Source organism: Scyliorhinus torazame, chromosome 18 (genome assembly GCF_047496885.1).
Source record: "Scyliorhinus torazame isolate Kashiwa2021f chromosome 18, sScyTor2.1, whole genome shotgun sequence".
Classification (NCBI taxonomy): domain Eukaryota; kingdom Metazoa; phylum Chordata; class Chondrichthyes; order Carcharhiniformes; family Scyliorhinidae; genus Scyliorhinus; species Scyliorhinus torazame.
Genome location: NC_092724.1, coordinates 20,585,964 through 20,604,504, shown reverse-complemented (window position 1 = coordinate 20,604,504; position 18,541 = coordinate 20,585,964). Strand labels below are relative to the sequence as shown.

The window sequence follows — 18,541 nt, the reverse complement described above, 5'->3', positions numbered from 1 at the left end:
GTGTGAGTCTTTCAAGTGAAGATTGGGGCAGAATCCGTTCGAATGCCCTCCCAAAGTCAGATAGCCGCATGGTCCAGTCTCTCAGCCATGGTTGATCCTACCCTCTGACATCCAGGTGCTGGCAACTGGACACTGATCCACAGCAGGAATCCAGATCCTTTGTTTGTCCCCATTGCCGAACCCCGCAAAAAAGGCCAGTTGTCACCACCCCCCTCCCAAAATGCTGTCCCGGTGAGGTCACCAAACTCGGAACAGACTGGAGATTAAAGCTGGGGATGGCCCGTCTTGGCCACATTCTCTCTGGAAAATCCCGAATCCATCTGGTTCACTTGCACGGAGCCCAGATTCAGTTTTTTTTTAAATTTAAATTTTAGTGCCCAATCCTTTTTTTCCGATTTAAAGGACAATTTAGCGTGCCCAATCCACCTCCCCTGCACATCTTTGGGTTGCGGGGGTGAGACCCACGCAGACACGGGGAGAATGTGCAAACTCCACACGGACGGTGACCCGGGGCCGGGATCGAACCTGGGTCCTCGGCGCCGTGAGGCGGCGGTGCTTACCACTGTGCCACCGTGCCGCCCCCGAGCCCAGATTAAGTTCATGTGACACACAAAGATCCCAAGGTTTGGTCAAATACAGGTCCCTAAATGCTCCACTTTTCTTCGAAAGCTTCTTTGATTCTCCTTCGCCTATTCCGCTGGGAACCGTTACAAGAACGCGACTGTTAATTTCAGTGGTGAATGATTGTAACTTAGGGCTGCGCTTGTGCTTCTCACTTGAAAGTTGCCCATCAGTGATAATGCAGCAATGGGCCCTCAGGGAGATGTTAGAGGGTCAGACAGGCGACTAAATATACACAGCGACCCTGCACTGTGTCCAATCAATCAAGCCACAACTATAATTGTGCACAGCAGTGATCAGCTCCAGTGTTTGAAATAAATCAACAGAGCTCAAAGCATTGCTCCGCAGCACTTACCCCCTCCCACTGATGTCAGCTGGTGGCTCAGTGAGGAACATCCTCAGCCCCGAGTCAGAATCTCATGGGTTCAAACGATAGCCCAGAGAGTTTGGCAGCTAATTCAGGATTGACGCTTCCAAGTGTAGTACTGAGATCAAGGCACTGTCGATGGATCAGTACTGAGGGAGTGCTGCACTGTCAGACGGTCAGTAATGAGGGAGTGTTGCACTGTCAGAGGGTCAGTACTGAGGGAGCGTTGCACTGTCAGACGGTCAGGACTGAGGGAGTGCTGCACTGTCAGAGGGTCAGTACTGAGGGAGTGCTGCACTGTCAGAGGGTCAGTACTGAGGGAGTGCTGCACTGTCAGCGGGTCAGTACTGAGGGAGCACTGCACTGTCAGATGGCCAGTACTGAGGGAGTGCTGCACTGTCAGACGGTCAGGACTGAGGGAGTGCTGCACTGTCAGAGGGTCAGTACTGAGGGAGTGCTGCACTGTCAGAGGGTCGGTACTGAGGGAGTGTTGCACTGTCAGAGGGTCAGTACTGAGGGAGTGCTGCACTGTCAGATGGTCAGTACTGAACATAGAACATTACAGCGCCGTACAGGCCCTTCAGTTCTCGATGTTGCGCCGACCTGTGAAACTATTCTAAAGCCCATCTACACTATTCTCTTATCGTCCATATGTTTATCCAATGACCAATTAAATGCCCTTAATGTTGGCGAGTCCACTACTGTTGCAGGAAGGGCATTCCACGCCCTTACTACTCTCTGAGTAAAGAACCTACCTCTGACATCTGTCCTATATCTATCTCCCCTCAATTTAAAGCTATGTCCCCTTGTATTAGCCATCACCATCCGAGGAAAAAGGCTCTCACTGTCCACCCTATCCAATCCTCTGATCATCTTGTATGCCTCAATTAAGTCACCTCTTAACCTTCTTCTCTCTAACGAAAATAGCCTTAAGTCCCTCAGCCTTTCCTCATAAGATCTTCCCTCCATACCAGGCAACATCCTGATAAATCTCCTCTGCACCCTTTCCAATGCTTCCACATCCTTCCTATAATGCGGCGACCAGAACTGCACGCAATACTCCAAATGCGGCCGCACCAGAGTTTTGTACAGCTGCAACATGACCTCATGGCTCCGAAACTCAATCCCTCTACCAATAAAAGCTAACACACCGTACGCCTTCTTAACAACCCTATCAACCTGGGTGTCAACTTTCAAGGATCTATGTACATGGACACCGAGATCTCTCTGCTCATCCACACTACCAAGAACCTTACCAATAGACCAGTACTCTGTATTCCTGTTACTCCTTCCAAAATGAATCACCTCACGCTTTTCTGCATTAAACTCCATTTGCAACCTCTCAGCCCAGCTTTGCAGCTTATCTATGTCCCTCTGTAACCTGCAACATCCTTCCGCACTGTCCACAACTCCACCGACTTTAGTGTCATCTGCAAATTTACTCACCCATCCTTCTACGCCCTCCTCCAGGTCATTTATATAAATGACAAACAGCAATGGCCCCAAAACCGATCCTTGTGGTATACCACTAGTAACTGAACTCCAGGCTGAACATTTCCCATCAACCACCACCCTCTGTCTTCTTACAGCTAGCCAATTTCTGATCCAAACTGCTAAATCACCCTGAATCCCATGCCTCTGTATTTTCTGCAATAGCCTACTGTGGGGAACCTTATCAAACACTTTACTGAAATCCATATACACCACATCAACTGAAGGAGTGCTGCACTGTCAAAGGGTCAGTACTGAGGGAGTGCTGCACTGTCAGAGGGTCAGTACTGAGAGAGTGCAGCACTGTTGGAGGGTCAGTACTGAGGGAGCGCTGCACTGTCAGAGGGTCAGTACTGAGGGAGCGCTGCACTGTCAGAGGATCAGTACTGAGGGAGTGCTGCACTGTCAGACATTCTTCACTTTCGGATGAAACATTAAGTCAAAACCCTGTCTGCCCTTTCCAGTATAGTGAAAAGTCCCATGGTTACTATTTAAAAGATCCAATAGTAATCCATTAACTAATATCAGTAAAAACACAAATTATCTGCTGATTGTCGCATTGCTGTTTGTGTACATTCTGTTACAAAACTGCACAAGAAGCCCAACATACAAGTTGTGATAAGCCCAGGTCCCTTCAAACATGAGGTTTAGTTTTTGTTTTGTGCCTCTTCCTTCTGGCGAGTTTGTTCACCATCTTAGCGTTTTCTGGCTTTTGGGTGAAGTACTACTTTCTTTCCCCCATGGTGTCTCATCCCGCCTCCTGCTGAAGGCTCTCACTCTCGCTGGGGGACAGTGTCCCATGTACCAGCCGCAGACCTCCCCTGCTCAAGCTGCCACCCTGTGGCGATCAACATCCATTCAATCCTTGGGGCAGGGGTATCTCAGAGGAGTCCCGTTCACTCCTCACCCGCCAACGTTATAATGTGGGGAAGTGTGGTTATCCACTGCTAGTAACAAAAGAAAAGCCGAATATTTTTCCAAAGGTGTCAATCAAACTTGTAAATATTTATGTTCAAAAGGTGTGCTCATACAAAGGAAACTAAAAGTTGATGTGCAGGTACAAGGCATAAGGTGCCGGGATTCTCCGAGCCCGTGACGGATTGGAGAATCGCTGGGGTGGCGCGAGAATCCTGGCACGCCGCTCCAACGCTGGGACGCGATTCTCCGCGCACCGGTGAATCGCCCACCAACCGTGCGGCGTGCTCCACGCGGCGCTGGTCGGGTGCCGCTGAAAAAGCCCCCAGCGGCGATTCTCCGGCGCTCGATGGGCTGAACTGCGGCGAATCCCGCCGGCGTGGCTCTAATCTGATACCATCCGGCGGGAGCTCGGACTCACAGCCACGGTGGCGGTCCTTGAGGGGGGGGGGGGGGCCTCAGCGGTGGGCAGGCCCGTGATCGGGGGTCACCGATCGGCAGGCCATCGCGATCGGAGGAGGACCTACCTTCCTCCGCGCGGCCCACCGTCTCCATCCGCCACGTCAGCGTCGTCCGCACCGAAGTGGTAAGCCACGCGCATGCGCAGCCTGGGCAGCAGGCTCCGCCGGCAGCCAGAGCTGCAGGAAGCACGCCGGGGCTGTGCTAGCCCCGTGGAGAACAGAGACTCATCCCGGACTGTCAAGAAAAAAGCCCGGAGTGATTCGCGCCCCTTTTCCGGCGGGCGTGGGAACTTAGTCCCCAAAAGGGAGAATCCCGCCCATGGCATTTTGGCCTTCATTGCAAGGAGATTGTGGAGTGCAAGAATAACAAAGTCTCGCTACAGTTGTTCCAGGCTTTGATCAGACCACATCTGGAACACTGTGCCATTTTGGCCTCCCATCTCAAAGAAAGGAGGTGGTACAGCAAACGTTGCCCGGATTGGTCCCTTTGACAAGGATTGAGGGAGAGTGGATTTTAGTAAAATAAGGCAGGTTTTGGCCACGGTAGAATGGGAACAGCTGCATGTTGGAAAGCTACAGAAGAACAATGGGTGGGGGGCAGGTTGTGTTCAAAAAGGAAATGGTGAGGGCACAGGCCCAACATGTTCCTTCTGGGTGATAGGAAGAAGTAACAAGCCCAGAGAATCATGGATGATCAGAGATACTCGGGATACAATGAGAAGGAATAGGGAGGCTTTTGGCAGGTACAAGGGGAGCAAGTCGGCGGAGGCATTAGATGGTACAGAAAGTGCAGGATGGACCTTAAGAAAGCAATTAGGAGAGCAAAGAGGGGATATGAGAAAGCTCTGGCTGTTAAAAGTAGGGAAAATCGCAAGATATTCCATAAGTGTATCAATGGGAAGAGGATAACCAGGAAACAAGTGGGGCCCATTAGGGACAATGGGGACAATCTGTGGGTGGAGCCAGAGGACGTTGGTAGGGTGTTGAACGAATACTTCACATCTGTCTTCAACCAAGAGAATGAGGAGGTAGTTATGGAACTCTATGGAGAGAGATTGCAGGTTCTTGAGCAAATTGACATGGGGAGTGACAAGGTATTAGAGGTGTGGGCAGGCTTAAAAGTGGACAAATCTCCAGGTCCGGATTAATTATGTCCCAGGCTGCTGTGGGAGGTGAGGGAGGAGATTGCAGGGACTCTGACCCCAATTTTTAATTCCTCCCTGGCCTCGGGGGTGATACTGGAGAACGGTCAATGTGGTTCCACTATTTAACAAGGGTTGTAGAGATAAGCCAGGGTACTACCCGCCTGTGAGTCCCACATATGTGCGAGGGAAACTATTGAAGAAAATTCTGAAGGAGAGAATCTATCTGCACTTGGAAAGACTAGGTTTGATCAGGGATAGTCAGCATGGCTTTGCCAGAGGGAGGTCATGCCTAACAAATTTGATTATATTTTTTGAGGAGGTGACAAGGTGTGTAGATGAGGGTAGTGCAGTTGATGTCATTTTTATGGATTTCAGAAAAGTCTTTGACAAGGTCCCACATGGGGGACTTGGAAAGAAAGCAAATGCACAAGGGCTACAGGGTAATTTGATAAAGTGGATTCAAAATTGGCTTAGTTGTCAGAGACCGAGGGTGATGACAGACGGTTGTATTAGTGACTGGAAGCAAGTGTCCAGTGGGGTACTACAGGGATCTGTGCTAAGTTCCCTATTATCTGTCATTTATATAAATGACATAGATGACTATGTGGGTTGGGGGGGGGGGGGGGGGGGGGGGGGGGATCAGTAAGTTTACACAAAGGTTGGGCAGGTGATTAACAGTGAAGTTGTGTCTTAATAATAATAATCTTTATTGTCACAAGTAGGTTTACATTAACACTGCAATGAAGTTACTGTGAAAAGCCCCTAGTCGCCACACTCCGTCTTGGGTTACAGGAAGATATAGACAGGGATGGTCAAATGGGCGGATGGAATTTAACCCTGAAAAGTGTGACGTGATACACTTTGGAAGGAGTAATTTGATAAGGAAACATTCAATAAATGGCCTGACACTGGGAAGTTCTGAGGAACAAAGGGACCCTGGCGTATTTGTCCATAATGAAAGTGGAAGGGCAGGTTAACTGGGTGGTGAAAAAGGACACTAGCCTTTATCAGCCAAGGCATAGATTACAAGAGCAGGGAGGTCATGTTGGAGTTGTATAGAACTTTGGTGAGGCCACAGCTGGGGTACTGTGTGCAGTTCTGGTCGCCACATTATAGGAAGGATGTGATTGCACTGGAGCGGTGCAGAGGAGATTCACCAGGATGTCGCCTCTGATGAAAGTTATAAAGGTAGGTTGGATAGGCTTGGGTTGTTTACGTTGGAGCAGAGAAGACTGAGGGCCAGCCTGATCGAGGTGTACAAGATCATGAGGTGTACAAGATCATGAGGTATACAAGATCATGATGAGGTGTACAAGATGATGATGAGGTGTACAAGATGATGATGAGGTGTACAAGATCATGATGAGGTGTACAAGATGATGATGATGAGGTGTACAAGATCATGATGAGGTGTACAAGATGATGATGAGGTGTACAAGATGATGATGAGGTGTACAAGATCATGATGAGGTGTACAAGATGATGATGAGGTGTACAAGATGATGATGAGGTGTCAAGATGATGATGAGGTGTACAAGATGATGATGAGGTGTACAAGATGATGATGAGGTGTACAAGATGATGATGAGGTGTACAAGATGATGATGAGGTGTACAAGATGATGATGAGGTGTACAAGATCATGATGAGGTGTACAAGATCATGATGAGGTGTACAAGATCATGATGAGGTGTACAAGATCATGATGAGGTGTACAAGATCATGATGAGGTGTACAAGATCATGATGAGGTGTACAAGATCATGATGAGGTGTACAGGATTATGAGAGGCATGGACAGGATGGATAGGGAGCAGCTGTTCCCCTTAGTTGCAGGGTCAGTCACAAGGGGGACACAAGTTAAAGGTGAAGGGCAGGAGGTTTGGGGAGATGTGAGGAAAATTTTTTTTGACTCCAAATGTGGTGATGGGTCTGGAATGCACGGCCTGGAAGGGTGATAGAGCCAGGTTGTCTCACATCCTTTTAAAAAGTACCTGGATGAGCACTTGAGCGACACAACATTCAAGGCTATGGGCCAAGTGCGGGTAAATGAGATTCGGGAGGTGGGTCAGGTATTTTTCAAGTGTAGGTGCAGACTACATGGGTCGAAGGACCTCTTCAGCACTGTGTGATTCTGTGATAAGGGGGTTGCCCTATGGTGCGATGCTGAGTAAATTGGGCCTATATTCTCTGAAAGTTAGAAGAGTGAGAGGGGATCCCATTGCAAACACCCATGGTTCTGAAGGGGTTTGATAGGATGGGCGCTGAAAGGTCATTTCGCCCGGCTGGGGAATCTACAACATGGGTCATGGTTTCAGTATCTGCAGGAGGGGGGGGGGGGGGGGGGGGGGGGGCACACACAATCATTTTGAACTTAGATGAGAAATGTCTTCACTGAGGGTTATGAATCTTTGGATCTCTCTACCCCCAACGGAGAGGTTTGGATGCTCCGTTGTTGAGTATATCGAAGGGCTTAGAGACAGATTCTTTATCTCTCTTGGAATGGAGGCAAATGGAGAGCAGGTGGGGAAGAGAAGGTGAAGCCCAGTATCGGGCCCGATGGTGGGGCAGGTTCCAGGTGTGATAAAGCTTGCACCTGCTCATTTGTCCGTATCCCTCACACTTATTCCAAGAACAGCCTCCCGAATCTCTGCCAATAAACCATGGCTCGGGGCTTCTCAATCTAACAATATCCCTACTTAACCTCCGTCCTTCCTCTCCTTAGCCATCACCGTGGCTGAGGTGAGCTAATTCCCCACAGACCGGGAATCGAGCTCCAGACTTTCCTGGCCAACACAACCCAGGAACTGCGACCACCGCCTGACCCCCTTCCTGCCGCGCCCCCCCCCTCGGACAAGGCAATTAAAAGCTCAGTGGCTCAAAAACCTATCCACCGCAATTCCAAATCCACCAATCTGCACTGCTCCATGTCAGATTTTCCAGCAAACTGCTCATTCACAAGAAGCCTTTTCCCCACTGCAGGCAGTGGGAAACAGGCTTTAGGAATCGGGAATCTCCCCTCCGATCATGGGTTGGATAAGTGTCCCATTCAGTTGCTGAACCACTCCGGGATGCCTATCTCCTGATTGATCTGTCGGGATAATAACTTCTGGTTCGTCTCAAGGCAACGAGAAAACAAAATGACTAAACCGCTCACAGCAGAACTCCAAAGTGACTGAGTGAATCAAAAAGAAGGAATGAGGGGGGAAAGAGAGTTGGGGCTGTTGAAATGTTTCCAAATGCCGCTTTTATATATTGAAGATTGAAATTGTTGAACTCGTGCTTCCAGGGAATTTAAGACTGGCATATGGACAGAACTGCAGTGTGCGTTTTGGGAATTTTAGACATTGAAAATCAGCTCCAACCCTCTCAATTCAGGAAATAGATATTCTGTTAACCAGCTGTGCAAAGGTCAGACTCGACATGGAAAGGGGCTTTCACCGTTGACGTTGTCGCTGAGAGATGTGGAGTGCCCCCCCCTCCCTCTGCCCAGGAGCTGAGAGATGAAGTGGCGTACCCGGGCGGAGGGGTCTCCGATCCGACACTGCGCTCCACCACAGGCACTGGTGCTATTGGAAACAGGACAGCGATCAGTGGCATTCCTGAACATCTGTCTGTCTGTCTGTCTATCCCCAGAGGAGAACTCCTACAAACTGGCTGCCGAGACACTAGAGGAACTGGACTGGTGTTTGGACCAACTCGAAACGCTGCACACGAGGCATTCTGTTAGCGAGATGGCTTCCAACAAGGTGAGCTGACAAAGGGGGTTGTGTGTCAGGAGGGGCGCGGGTGTGCTCTGTATCGGTTTCTGATGTTGATCCGCTGCATCCTACTGCGAAGGTGTATCCTTCATGTTCTGATCTCACTGTCCAGCTGGAAAGGCCACGTAACAGTTCCTGAGTAATGGCCATTGTGGGGTGCAGCATTGGGATGGTCAAGGTTAAAGGCCAAGGTAGCAATCCTTTCCAGGAGGAGTGCGCAGCTCCGAATGGAGAGCAGACTTTGCCAGAGCTCCAGTGAGCGAAATGGAATCGCACAACAGAAACGTTATTGTATTAGTTACCACGTAGGTAAAATGGTAACTGGCTGATTGTCTCTTTCTCCACCCCCACCCCCCAGCAACCCATCATTGTTTGTTTCACGGGACAAGAACCTGTAGAAAGGGAGTGTTGCACTGTCAGAGGGTCAGTATTGAGGGAGCGCTGCCCTGTCAGAGGGCCAGTACTGAGGGAGTGCTGCACTGTCAGAGGGTCAGTACTGAGGGAGTGCTGCACAGTCAGAGAGTCAGTACTGAGGGCGCGCTGCACTGTCAGAGAGTCAGTACTGAGCGAGAACTGCACTGTCAGAGAGTCAGTACTGAGGGAGTGTTGCACTGTCACAGAGTCAGTACTGAGGGAGTGTTGCACTGTCACAGAGTCAGTACTGAGGGAGTGCTGCACTGTCAGAGAGTCAGTACTGAGGGAGTGTTGCACTGTCACAGAGTCAGTACTGAGGGAGTGTTGCACTGTCACAGAGTCAGTACTGAGGGAGTGCTGCACTATCAGAGGGTCAGTACTGAGGGAGTGCTGCACTGTCAGAGGGTCAGTACTGAGGGATGCGGCACTGTTGGAGGGTCAGTACTGAGGGAGTGCGGCACTGTTGGAGGGTCAGTACTGAGGGAGTGCGGCACTGTTGGGAGGGTTAGTACAGAGGGAGTGCGACACTGTCAGAAGGTCCGCGCCGGGGGAGAGTCGCGCTAAGCGTCGGGGGTGCGCCGCGCTGTCGAAGGCTCAGCGTCGGGGGAGCGCCGCGCTGTCGGGGGGCCAGTGCAGGGGGAGCGCCGCGCTATCAGGGGGCCAGTGCTGGGGAGCGCCGCGCTGTCGGGGGGCCAGTGCTGGGGGAGCACCGTGCTGTCGGGGGTCCAGTGCTGGGGGAGCGCCGCGATGTCGGCGGCTCCGCCCGGGCTAGCACCGCGCTGTCGGAGGCTCCGTGCCGGGGGAGCGCCGCGCTGTCGGAGGCTCCGCGTCGGGCTAGCACCGCGCTGTCATGGGGCTAGTGCCAGGGAGCACCGCGCTGTCGGGGGGCCAGTGCCAGGGGGCGCCGCGCTGTCGGGGGGCCAGTGCCGGGGGAGCGCCACGCTGTCGGGGGGCCAGTGCCGGGGGAGCGTCGCGCTATCGGAGGCGCCGCAGCGGGGGCCCTGTCGAAGGCTCCGCGCTGGGGGAGCGGCGCGCTGTCGGAGGCGCCGCGCTGGGGGAGTGCCGCGCTGTCGATGGCTCCGCGCCGGGGGAGCGCCGCGTGTCGGGGGGCCTGTGCTGGGGGAGCGCCGCGCTGTCGGGGGGCCAGTGCCGGGGGAGCGCCGCGCTGTCGAAGGCTCCGCGCTTGGGGAGCGCTGCGCTGTCGGGGGGCCAGTGCTGGGGGAGCGCCGCGCTGTCGTGGGGCAGTGCTAGGGGAGCGCCACGCTGTCGGGGGGCCAGTGCTGGGGGAGCGCCGCGCTGTCGGGGGGCCAGTGCTGGGTGAGCGCCGCGCTGTCGGGGGACCAGTGCTGTGGGAGCGCCGCGCTGTCGGGGGACCAGTGCCGGGGGAGCGCCGCGCTGTCGTGGGGCAGTGCTAGGGGAGCGCCGCGCTGTCGGGGGGCCAGTGCTGGGGGAGCGCCGCGCTGTCGGGGGGCCAGTGCTGGGGGAGCGCCGCGCTGTTGGGGGGCCAGTGCTAGGGGAGCGCCGCGCTGTTGGGGGGCCAGTGCTGGGGGAGTGCCGCGCTGTCGGGGGGCCAGTGCTGGGGAGCACCGCGCTGTCGGGGGGCCAGTGCTGGGGGAGCGCCGCGCTATCGGGGGGCCAGTGCTGGGGGAGCGCCGCGCTGTCGGGGGGCCAGTGCTGGGGAGCACCGCGCTGTCGGGGGGCCAGTGCTGGGGAGCGCCGCGCTGTCGGGGGGCCAGTGCTGGGGGAGCACCGAGCTGTCGGGGGGCCAGTGCTGGGGGAGCGCCGCGCTGTCGGGGGACCAGTGCCGGGGGATCGCCGCGCTGTCGGAGGCTCCGTGCCAGGAGAGCGCTGCGCTGTCGGAGGCTCCACGCCGGGGAAGCGCCACGCTGTCGGAGGCTCCACGCCGGGGAAGCGCCGCGCTGTCGGAGGCTCCGCGCCGAGGTAGCGCCACGCTGTCGGAGGCTCCGCGCCGAGGTAGCGCCGCGCTGTCGGAGGCTCCGCGCCGAGGTAGCGCCGCGCTGTCGGAGGCTCCGCGCCGGGCGAGCGCCACGCTGTCGAAGGCTCCGCGCCGGGCGAGCGCCACGCTGTCGGAGGCTCCGCGCCGGGGGAGCGCCACGCTGTCGGAGGCTCCGTGCCGGGGAACGCCGCGCTGTCATGGGGCTAGTGCCAGGGAGCACCGCGCTGTCGGAGGCTCTGCGCCGGGGGAGCGCAGCGCTGCCGGGGGGCCAGTGCTGGGGGGCGCCGCGCTGTCGGGGGGCCAGTGCCGGGGGAGCGCCGCGCTGTCGGAGGCTCCGCAGCGGGGGCCCTGTCGAAGGCTCCGCGCCGGGGGAGCGCCGCGCTGTCGGGGGACCAGTGACGGGGGATCGCCGCGCTGTCGGGGGACCAGTGCTGGGAGAGCGCCGCGCTGTCGGGGGGCCCGTGCTGGGGGAGCGCAGCGCTGTCGGGGGGCCAATGCCGGGAGAGCGCCGCGCTGTCGAGGGACCAGTGCCGGGGCGCGCCGCGCTGTCGGGGGGCCAGTGCTGGGAGAGCGCCGCGCTGTCGGGGGGCCCGTGCTGGGGGAGCGCCGCGCTGTCGGGGGGACGGTGCCGGGAGAGCGCCGCGCTGTCGGGGGGCCAGTGCCGGGGGAGCGCCGCGCTGTCGGGGGACCAGTGCTGGGAGAGCGCCGCGCTGTCGGGGGACCAGTGCTGGGAGAACGCCGCGCTGTCGGGGGGCCCGTGCTGGGGGAGCCCGCGCTGTGGGGGGGCCAATGCCGGGAGAGCGCCGCGCTGTCGGGGGACCAGTGCTGGGGGAGCGCCGCGCTGTCGGGGGGCCAGTGCTGGGAGAGCGCCGCGCTGTCGGGGGGCCGGTGCCGGGGGAGCGCCGCGTTATCGGGGGACCAGTGCTGGGGGAGCGCCGCGCTGTCGGGGGACCAGTGCCGGGGGAGCGCCGCGCTGTCGGGGGGCCAGTGCTGGGAGAGCGCCGCGCTGTCAGGGGGCCCGTGCTGGGGGAGCGCCGCGCTGTCGGGGGGCCAGTGCTGGGGGAGCGCTGCGCTGTCGGGGGGCCCGTGCTGGGGGAGCGATGCGCTGTCGGGGGGCCAGTGTTGGGAGAGCGACGCGCTGTCGGGGGGCCCGTGCTGGGGGAGCGACGCGCTGTCGGGGGGCCAGTGCCGGGGGAGCGCCGCGCTGTCGGGGGTCCAGTGCCGGGGGAGCGCCGCGCTGTCGGGGGGCCAGTGCAGGGAGAGCGCCGTGCTGTCGGGGGGCCCGTGCTGGGGGAGCGCTGCGCTGTCGGGGGACCTGTGCTGGGGAGCGCCGCGCTGTCGGGGGGCCAGTGCTGGGAGAGCGCCGCGCTGTCAGGGGGGCCCGTGCTGGGGGAGCGCCGCGCTGTCGGGGGGCCAGTGCTGGGAGAGCCCCGCGTTGTCGGGGGGCCAGTGCCGGGGAAGCGCCGCGCTGTCGGGGGGCCAGTGCCGGGAGAGCGCCGCGCTGTCGGGGGGCCAGTGCTGGGGGAGCGCCGCGTGGCCAGTGCCGGAGGAGCACCGCGGTGTCGAAGGCTCCGTGCTTGGGGAGCGCGCGCTGTCGGGGGGCCAGTGCTTGGGGAGCGCCGCGCTGTCGGGGGACCAGTGCCGGAGGAGCACCACGCTGTCGAAGGCTCCGCGCTTGGGGAGCGCAGCGCTGTCGGGGGACCAGTGCCGGAGGAGCACCGCGCTGTCGAAGGCTCCGCGCTTGGGGAGCGCCGCGCTGCCTGGGGACCAGTGCCGGGGGAGCGCCGCGCTGTCGAAGGCACGCGCTGGGGGAGAGTTACGCTGTCGGGGGGCCCGTGCTGGGGGAGCGCCGCGCTGTCGGGGGGCCAGTGCCGGAGGAGCGCTGCGTTGTCGAAGGCTCCGCGCTGGGGGAGCATCGCACTGTCAGGGGGTCCACTGCTGGGGGAGCGCCGTGCTGTCGAAGACTCCGCGCTGGGGGAGCGCCGCACTGTCGGGGGTCCACTGCTGGGGGAGCGCCGTGCTGTCGGGAGGCCAGTGCCCGGGGAGCGCCGCACTGTTGGCGGCTCTGCGCCGGGGGAGCACCGTGCTGTCAGAGGCTCTGCGCCGGGGGAGCGCCGCGCTGTCGGAGGCTCTGCGCCGGGGGAGCGCCGCGCTGTCGGAGGCTCTGCGCCGGGGAGCGCCGCGCTGTCGGAGGCTCTGCGCCGGGGGAGCGCCGCGCTGTCGGAGGCTCTGTGCCGGGGGAGCACCGCGCTGTCGGCGGCTCTGCGCCGGGGGAGCGCCGCGCTGTCGGCGGCTCTGCGTCGGGGGAGCGGCGCGCTGTCGGAGGCTCTGCGCCGGGGGAGCGCCGCGCTGTCGGCGGCTCTGCGCCGGGGGAGCGCCGCGCTGTCGGAGGCTCTGCGCCGGGGGAGCGCCGCGCTGTCGGCGGCTCTGCGCCGGGGGAGCGCCGCGCTGTCGGCGGCTCTGCGCCGGGGGAGCGCTGCGCTGTCGGGGGCCAGTGCCGGGGGAGCGCTGCGCTGTCGGAGGCTGTGCGCCGGGGGAACGCCGCGCTGTCGGGGGCTCTTCGCCGGGGGAGCGCCGCGCTGTCGGAGGCTCCGCGCCGGGTGGGCCAGTGCCGGGACTGTACCATTTTCTGGATGTGAAGCTGTGTGCCCTTTCCGATGAATGTTAAAATATCTCTTGGGCTCTTTCTGAAAAAGGCAGGAATTGGCCTCCCTCGTGCCCTGGCACCAATCTTTATTCTTTGAACCACCACCACCTATAAATTCAAATGCAGCCATTGGTCAATCACTTGCTGTCTCTGGGATCTTGCTGTGCACTAAATGTTTGCATGCAAGACGTTCCATTGAGGTGAAAGGTTTTGAGACTTCTTTGCGAGTTTGTCAAAACCTGTCCTCCATTCACAAGACACAGGTCAGGAGTGTAATGGAATACTCTCCACTTGCCTGGATGAGTGCAGCTCCAACAAGACTCCAGAGGCTCAGCACCTTCAGGACAATGCAGCCCAATTGAACGGCATCCCATTCTCACCATTGACCATCGACACAGAGTGGCAGCCGTGTGCACCATCCACAAGATGCACTGCAGGAACTCACCAAGGCTCCTCAGGCTGCACATTCCAAACCCGCGACCACTACCATCTAGAAGGTTCAGAGCAGCAGATACCTGGGAGCCCCACCACCTGAAGATTCCCCTCCACGGTGAGCGGCACGGTAGTACAGTGGTTAGCACTGTTACTTCACAGTTCCAGGGTCCCAGGTTCGATTCCCGGCTTGGGTCACTGTCTGTGCAGAGTCTGCACCTTCTCCCCGTGTCTGCGTGGGTTTCCTCCGGGTGCTCCGGTTTCCTCCCACAAGTCCCGAAAGACGTGCTTGTTAGGGGAATTGGACATTCTGAATTCACCCTGTGTACCCCAACAGGCGCCGGAGTGTGGCGACTAGGGGCTTTTCACAGTAACTTCATTGCAATGTTAATGTAATACTAATGACAATAAAGATTATTATCATTGTTAGGAAAACTGGTTTCTGCAGTGTGTTAGGGATGTGTTTCTGGAGCAGTATGTTGAGGACAGGATATTCCAGATCCAGTATTAGGTAATGAAAAATTCATCTAGTTGCAAAAGAACCTTTAGCGGGGAGTGACCACAAGATGGTAGAATTTTACATTATGTTTGAAAGGTGAGGTCGTTCAATCTGTAGACAGGGTGTTAACGCGGAGTAAAGGAAATTATGAAGGTATGAGGGACAAATTGGCTGAGGTGGATTGAGTATTCACAGGTATAGCCGTGCATCGACAGAGGATAGTCTTCAAATGACTCGTAGATCGCTTACAGCACCTACACATTGAATGCAATCTAGAAAAAAAACAAAAAGCGGGCTGTGAGAGGTGTGTCAAATGCAAGTGTTTGGTGAAGGCAAATGTGGGTCCATTCCAGGCAGAGTCAGGGAATTCATAATGAGGAGTAGACAAATGGTAGAGAAGTTAATGATTACTTTGTGTCTGTTTTCACGAAGGAAGATTCAGGAAATGTCCCAGATATCGAAATCCAAGGGACTAGGGAGAATGTGGAGTTGAAGGAAATTAATATGAGTAAAAAGGTTTGTTTAATGGGACTGAAAGTTGCGAAGTCCCCCAAGGACCTGATATTATGCATCCCAGGGTGTTGAAAGAGATGAAATGAAATGAAAATCGCTTATAGTCAAAAGTAGGCTTCAAATGAAGTTATTGTGAAAAGCCCCTAGTCGTCACATTCCGGCACCTGTTCGGGGAGGCTGGTACGGGAATTGAACCATGCAGCTGGCCTCCTTGGTCTACTTTCAAAGCGAGCGATTTAGCCCTGTGCTAAACAGCCTCTGTTATAGATTGTTATAGAGATGGTGGGTGCATTGGTGACCAGCTTCCAAAACTTTATAGATTCTGGAATGGTCCCTGAAGATTGGAAGGTCGCAAATATCAGCCCACTATTTAAGGGAGGGAGAGAAAATACAGGGAATTACAGACCTGTTAGCCTGACATCAGTAGTAGGGAAAATGCTAGAATTTATCATAAAGGATGTGATAAATGGACACTAGGACAAACATGATCTGATTGGGCATGGATTTACAAATGGGAATTCATGTTTGACAAATTTGGAGTTTTTTGAGGATATTACTAATACAATTGTCAAGGATATGGTATATTTGGATTTTCAGAAGGCTTTTTATAAAGACCTGGGTGTCCTTGTCCATAAGTCACCAACGCTAACATGTAGGTGCAGCAAGCTATCGGGAAGCTATTAGGGAGCCAAATTAAATGTTAGCCTTTATTGCAGGAGGATTTGAGTACAGTAGTAATGAGGTCTTGCTTCAGTTGTATAGGAGCTTGGTTAGACCACGCCTGGAGTACTTTGTGCAGTTTTGGTCCCCTTGCCTCAGAAAGGATATTATTGCCGTAGAGGGAGTGCAGCAAAGATTCAACAGATTTGTTCCCAGGATGGCAGATTGGGCAAACTGGGCCTGAATTGTCTCGTGTTTTGCACTGTCAGAGAGTCAGTACTGAGGGAGTGCTGCACTGTCAGAGAGTCAGTACTGAGGGAGTGCTGCACTGTCAGAGAGTCAGTACTGAGGGAGTGCTGCATTGTCAGAGGGTCAGTACTGAGGGAGTGCTGCACTGTCAGAGAGTCAGTACTGAGGGAGAGCTGCACTGTCAGAGAGTCAGTACTGAGGGAGTGCTGCAATGTCAGAGGGTCAGTACTGAGGGAGAGCTGCACTGTCAGAGAGTCAGTACTGAGGGAGTGCTGCACTGTCAGAGAGTCAGTACTGAGGGAGTGCTGCACTGTCAGAGAGTCAGTACTGAGGGAGAGCTGCACTGTCAGAGAGTCAGTACTGAGGGAGAGCTGCACTGTCAGAGGGTCAGTACTGAGGGAGTGCTGCATTGTCAGAGGGTCAGTACTGAGGGAGTGCTGCACTGTCAGAGAGTCAGTACTGAGGGAGAGCTGCACTGTCAGAGGGTCAGTACTGAGGGAGTGCTGCATTGTCAGAGGGTCAGTACTGAGGGAGTGCTGCACTGTCAGAGAGTCAGTACTGAGGGAGTGCTGCACTGTCAGAGGGTCAGTACTGAGGGAGTGCTGCATTGTCAGAGGGTCAGTACTGAGGGAGTGCTGCACTGTCAGAGAGTCAGTACTGAGGGAGTGCTGCACTGTCAGAGAGTCAGTACTGAGGGAGAGCTGCACTGTCAGAGGGTCAGTACTGAGGGAGTGCTGCATTGTCAGAGGGTCAGTACTGAGGGAGTGCCGCACTGTCAGAGAGTCAGTACTGAGGGAGAGCTGCACTGTCAGAGGGTCAGTACTGAGGGAGTGCTGCATTGTCAGAGGGTCAGTACTGAGGGAGTGCTGCACTGTCAGAGAGTCAGTACTGAGGGAGAGCTGCACTGTCAGAGGTTCAGTACTGAGGTGATCTCACTAAAACCTACAAAACACTTAGGGTAGATGGAGCTAATATGTGCCATCAGTGTTGTCGTGTAGCAAAGACAATTGGCACACAGTATGATCCCACAAGCAGCCATGTGATAATCGCCGGCTATTAGTGGTGTTGGCTGAAATTTAAATATAGGCCCATATGAATTTCACAGCCCTGCCCCCCTCTGTTTGTACGGGACACTTCCTGTTGTCTTGATGTTTCTCAGTATGGGCTCTTTGATCGCAATCAACATCACAGCCAGAGCTGCAACCTTCAGCTGAGAGCCAATCAGTGGCCCACCCTTTGTGGTGAAAGTTGACAACCTAACAAATAAGCAGGGGAGCTGATTTCACTCTCTCCCTCCTTTCGACACTGTACGCGGCTGGCAAGAGGGAGCCATTCAATGCCATGTGGTACAGGACGAGCTGTGTGTGCCCCCGTGTCAGCTCTTGTAAATATACATACAGGCTGCATAAGAGGGAACGATTCATCCTGTTACTGCACATAGTCAAGAAAAACGTCAGTACCAGTCCTGAATACGTAGAACAAATTCTGTGTAAAGAGGAACTAGTCACTCCCATCTTGTGACGGGCAACCTGTCTGTCTCATTGATGGTTCCCTTACAACGAACATCAGGAAATATTCAGTGCGAGGTTTCTGATCAGGAACTGAGAGGCTGATAGCAATCTATTTAAATACATGGACGTGTTTCGCGGTTCAATAAGCATGAACAAAATGGGTTAGATTTAGAGAGGGCCCCAGACGACAGGAATGAGTGGAATTGGGTTTGGTCCATTGGATTTGTATAAGTGGGTGTGAATTTGATGGATTTGGATACACCAAGATTCTGTGCAATGGCAACAGTTTTGGATGGTGGAACTATTTAATTTTAAGAATGATTGAGAAACTTTTTTTTGTCCATTTCCTACATCACAACCATGGCTGCACTTCAGAAGCATTTCATTGGTTGTGAAGCAGGTTGGGGTGTCCGGAATCTTCCTTCATTGGAATTATATGCAATGGGAATGAACAAGAAAGGGCTTGATCCATTGGGATTTTATACAATGGAGATAGTGAAACGTAATTCAGTTGAAACTGTATTGGGATTTTACGCAGTGGAAAGACATTGGAATATTGTACAATGGAGTGAATGGGAAGGGATTTGATCCATTGATATTGGGTGCAATTCAGCGACCCGTGTTGCGCCCAGCCCTGATTGTGCAAGAGCCCCAAATCGGACTCCGTGCTGGGCATCAGGCCAACCAGGAGTTACCCAATTCTCTCTGCCCAACGTGGTCTGGATCTCTCACCCTCGAGATCCAGATCTGCATATTTAAATGAGCCATATGCACTTGGGAGTCAACGGCCAGGCCTGCGAGAACTCGCCAGGGCGTCTTTTAGCAATTGTTTCTGCCAATTTAGACCAGGCCTAAGGCACCTCGTGGTAGGTGGGGGGAACATCTCCCAGGCCGTTAAAGA

General features: G+C 55.5%; 1 protein-coding gene across 6 annotated transcripts in view; it reads left to right on the top strand.

Moving 5' to 3' along the window:
- Positions 1-18,541, top strand: part of LOC140395019 (3',5'-cyclic-AMP phosphodiesterase 4C-like) — a 762,139-nt gene that overhangs the window by 708,405 nt on the left and 35,193 nt on the right. For all 6 annotated transcript variants that reach the window (XM_072482334.1, XM_072482336.1, XM_072482333.1 and 3 more), the window contains one exon: positions 8,634-8,746. In XM_072482334.1, coding sequence (XP_072338435.1) covers positions 8,634-8,746 — 113 coding nt within the window. The remainder of the gene's footprint in view (positions 1-8,633; positions 8,747-18,541) is intronic.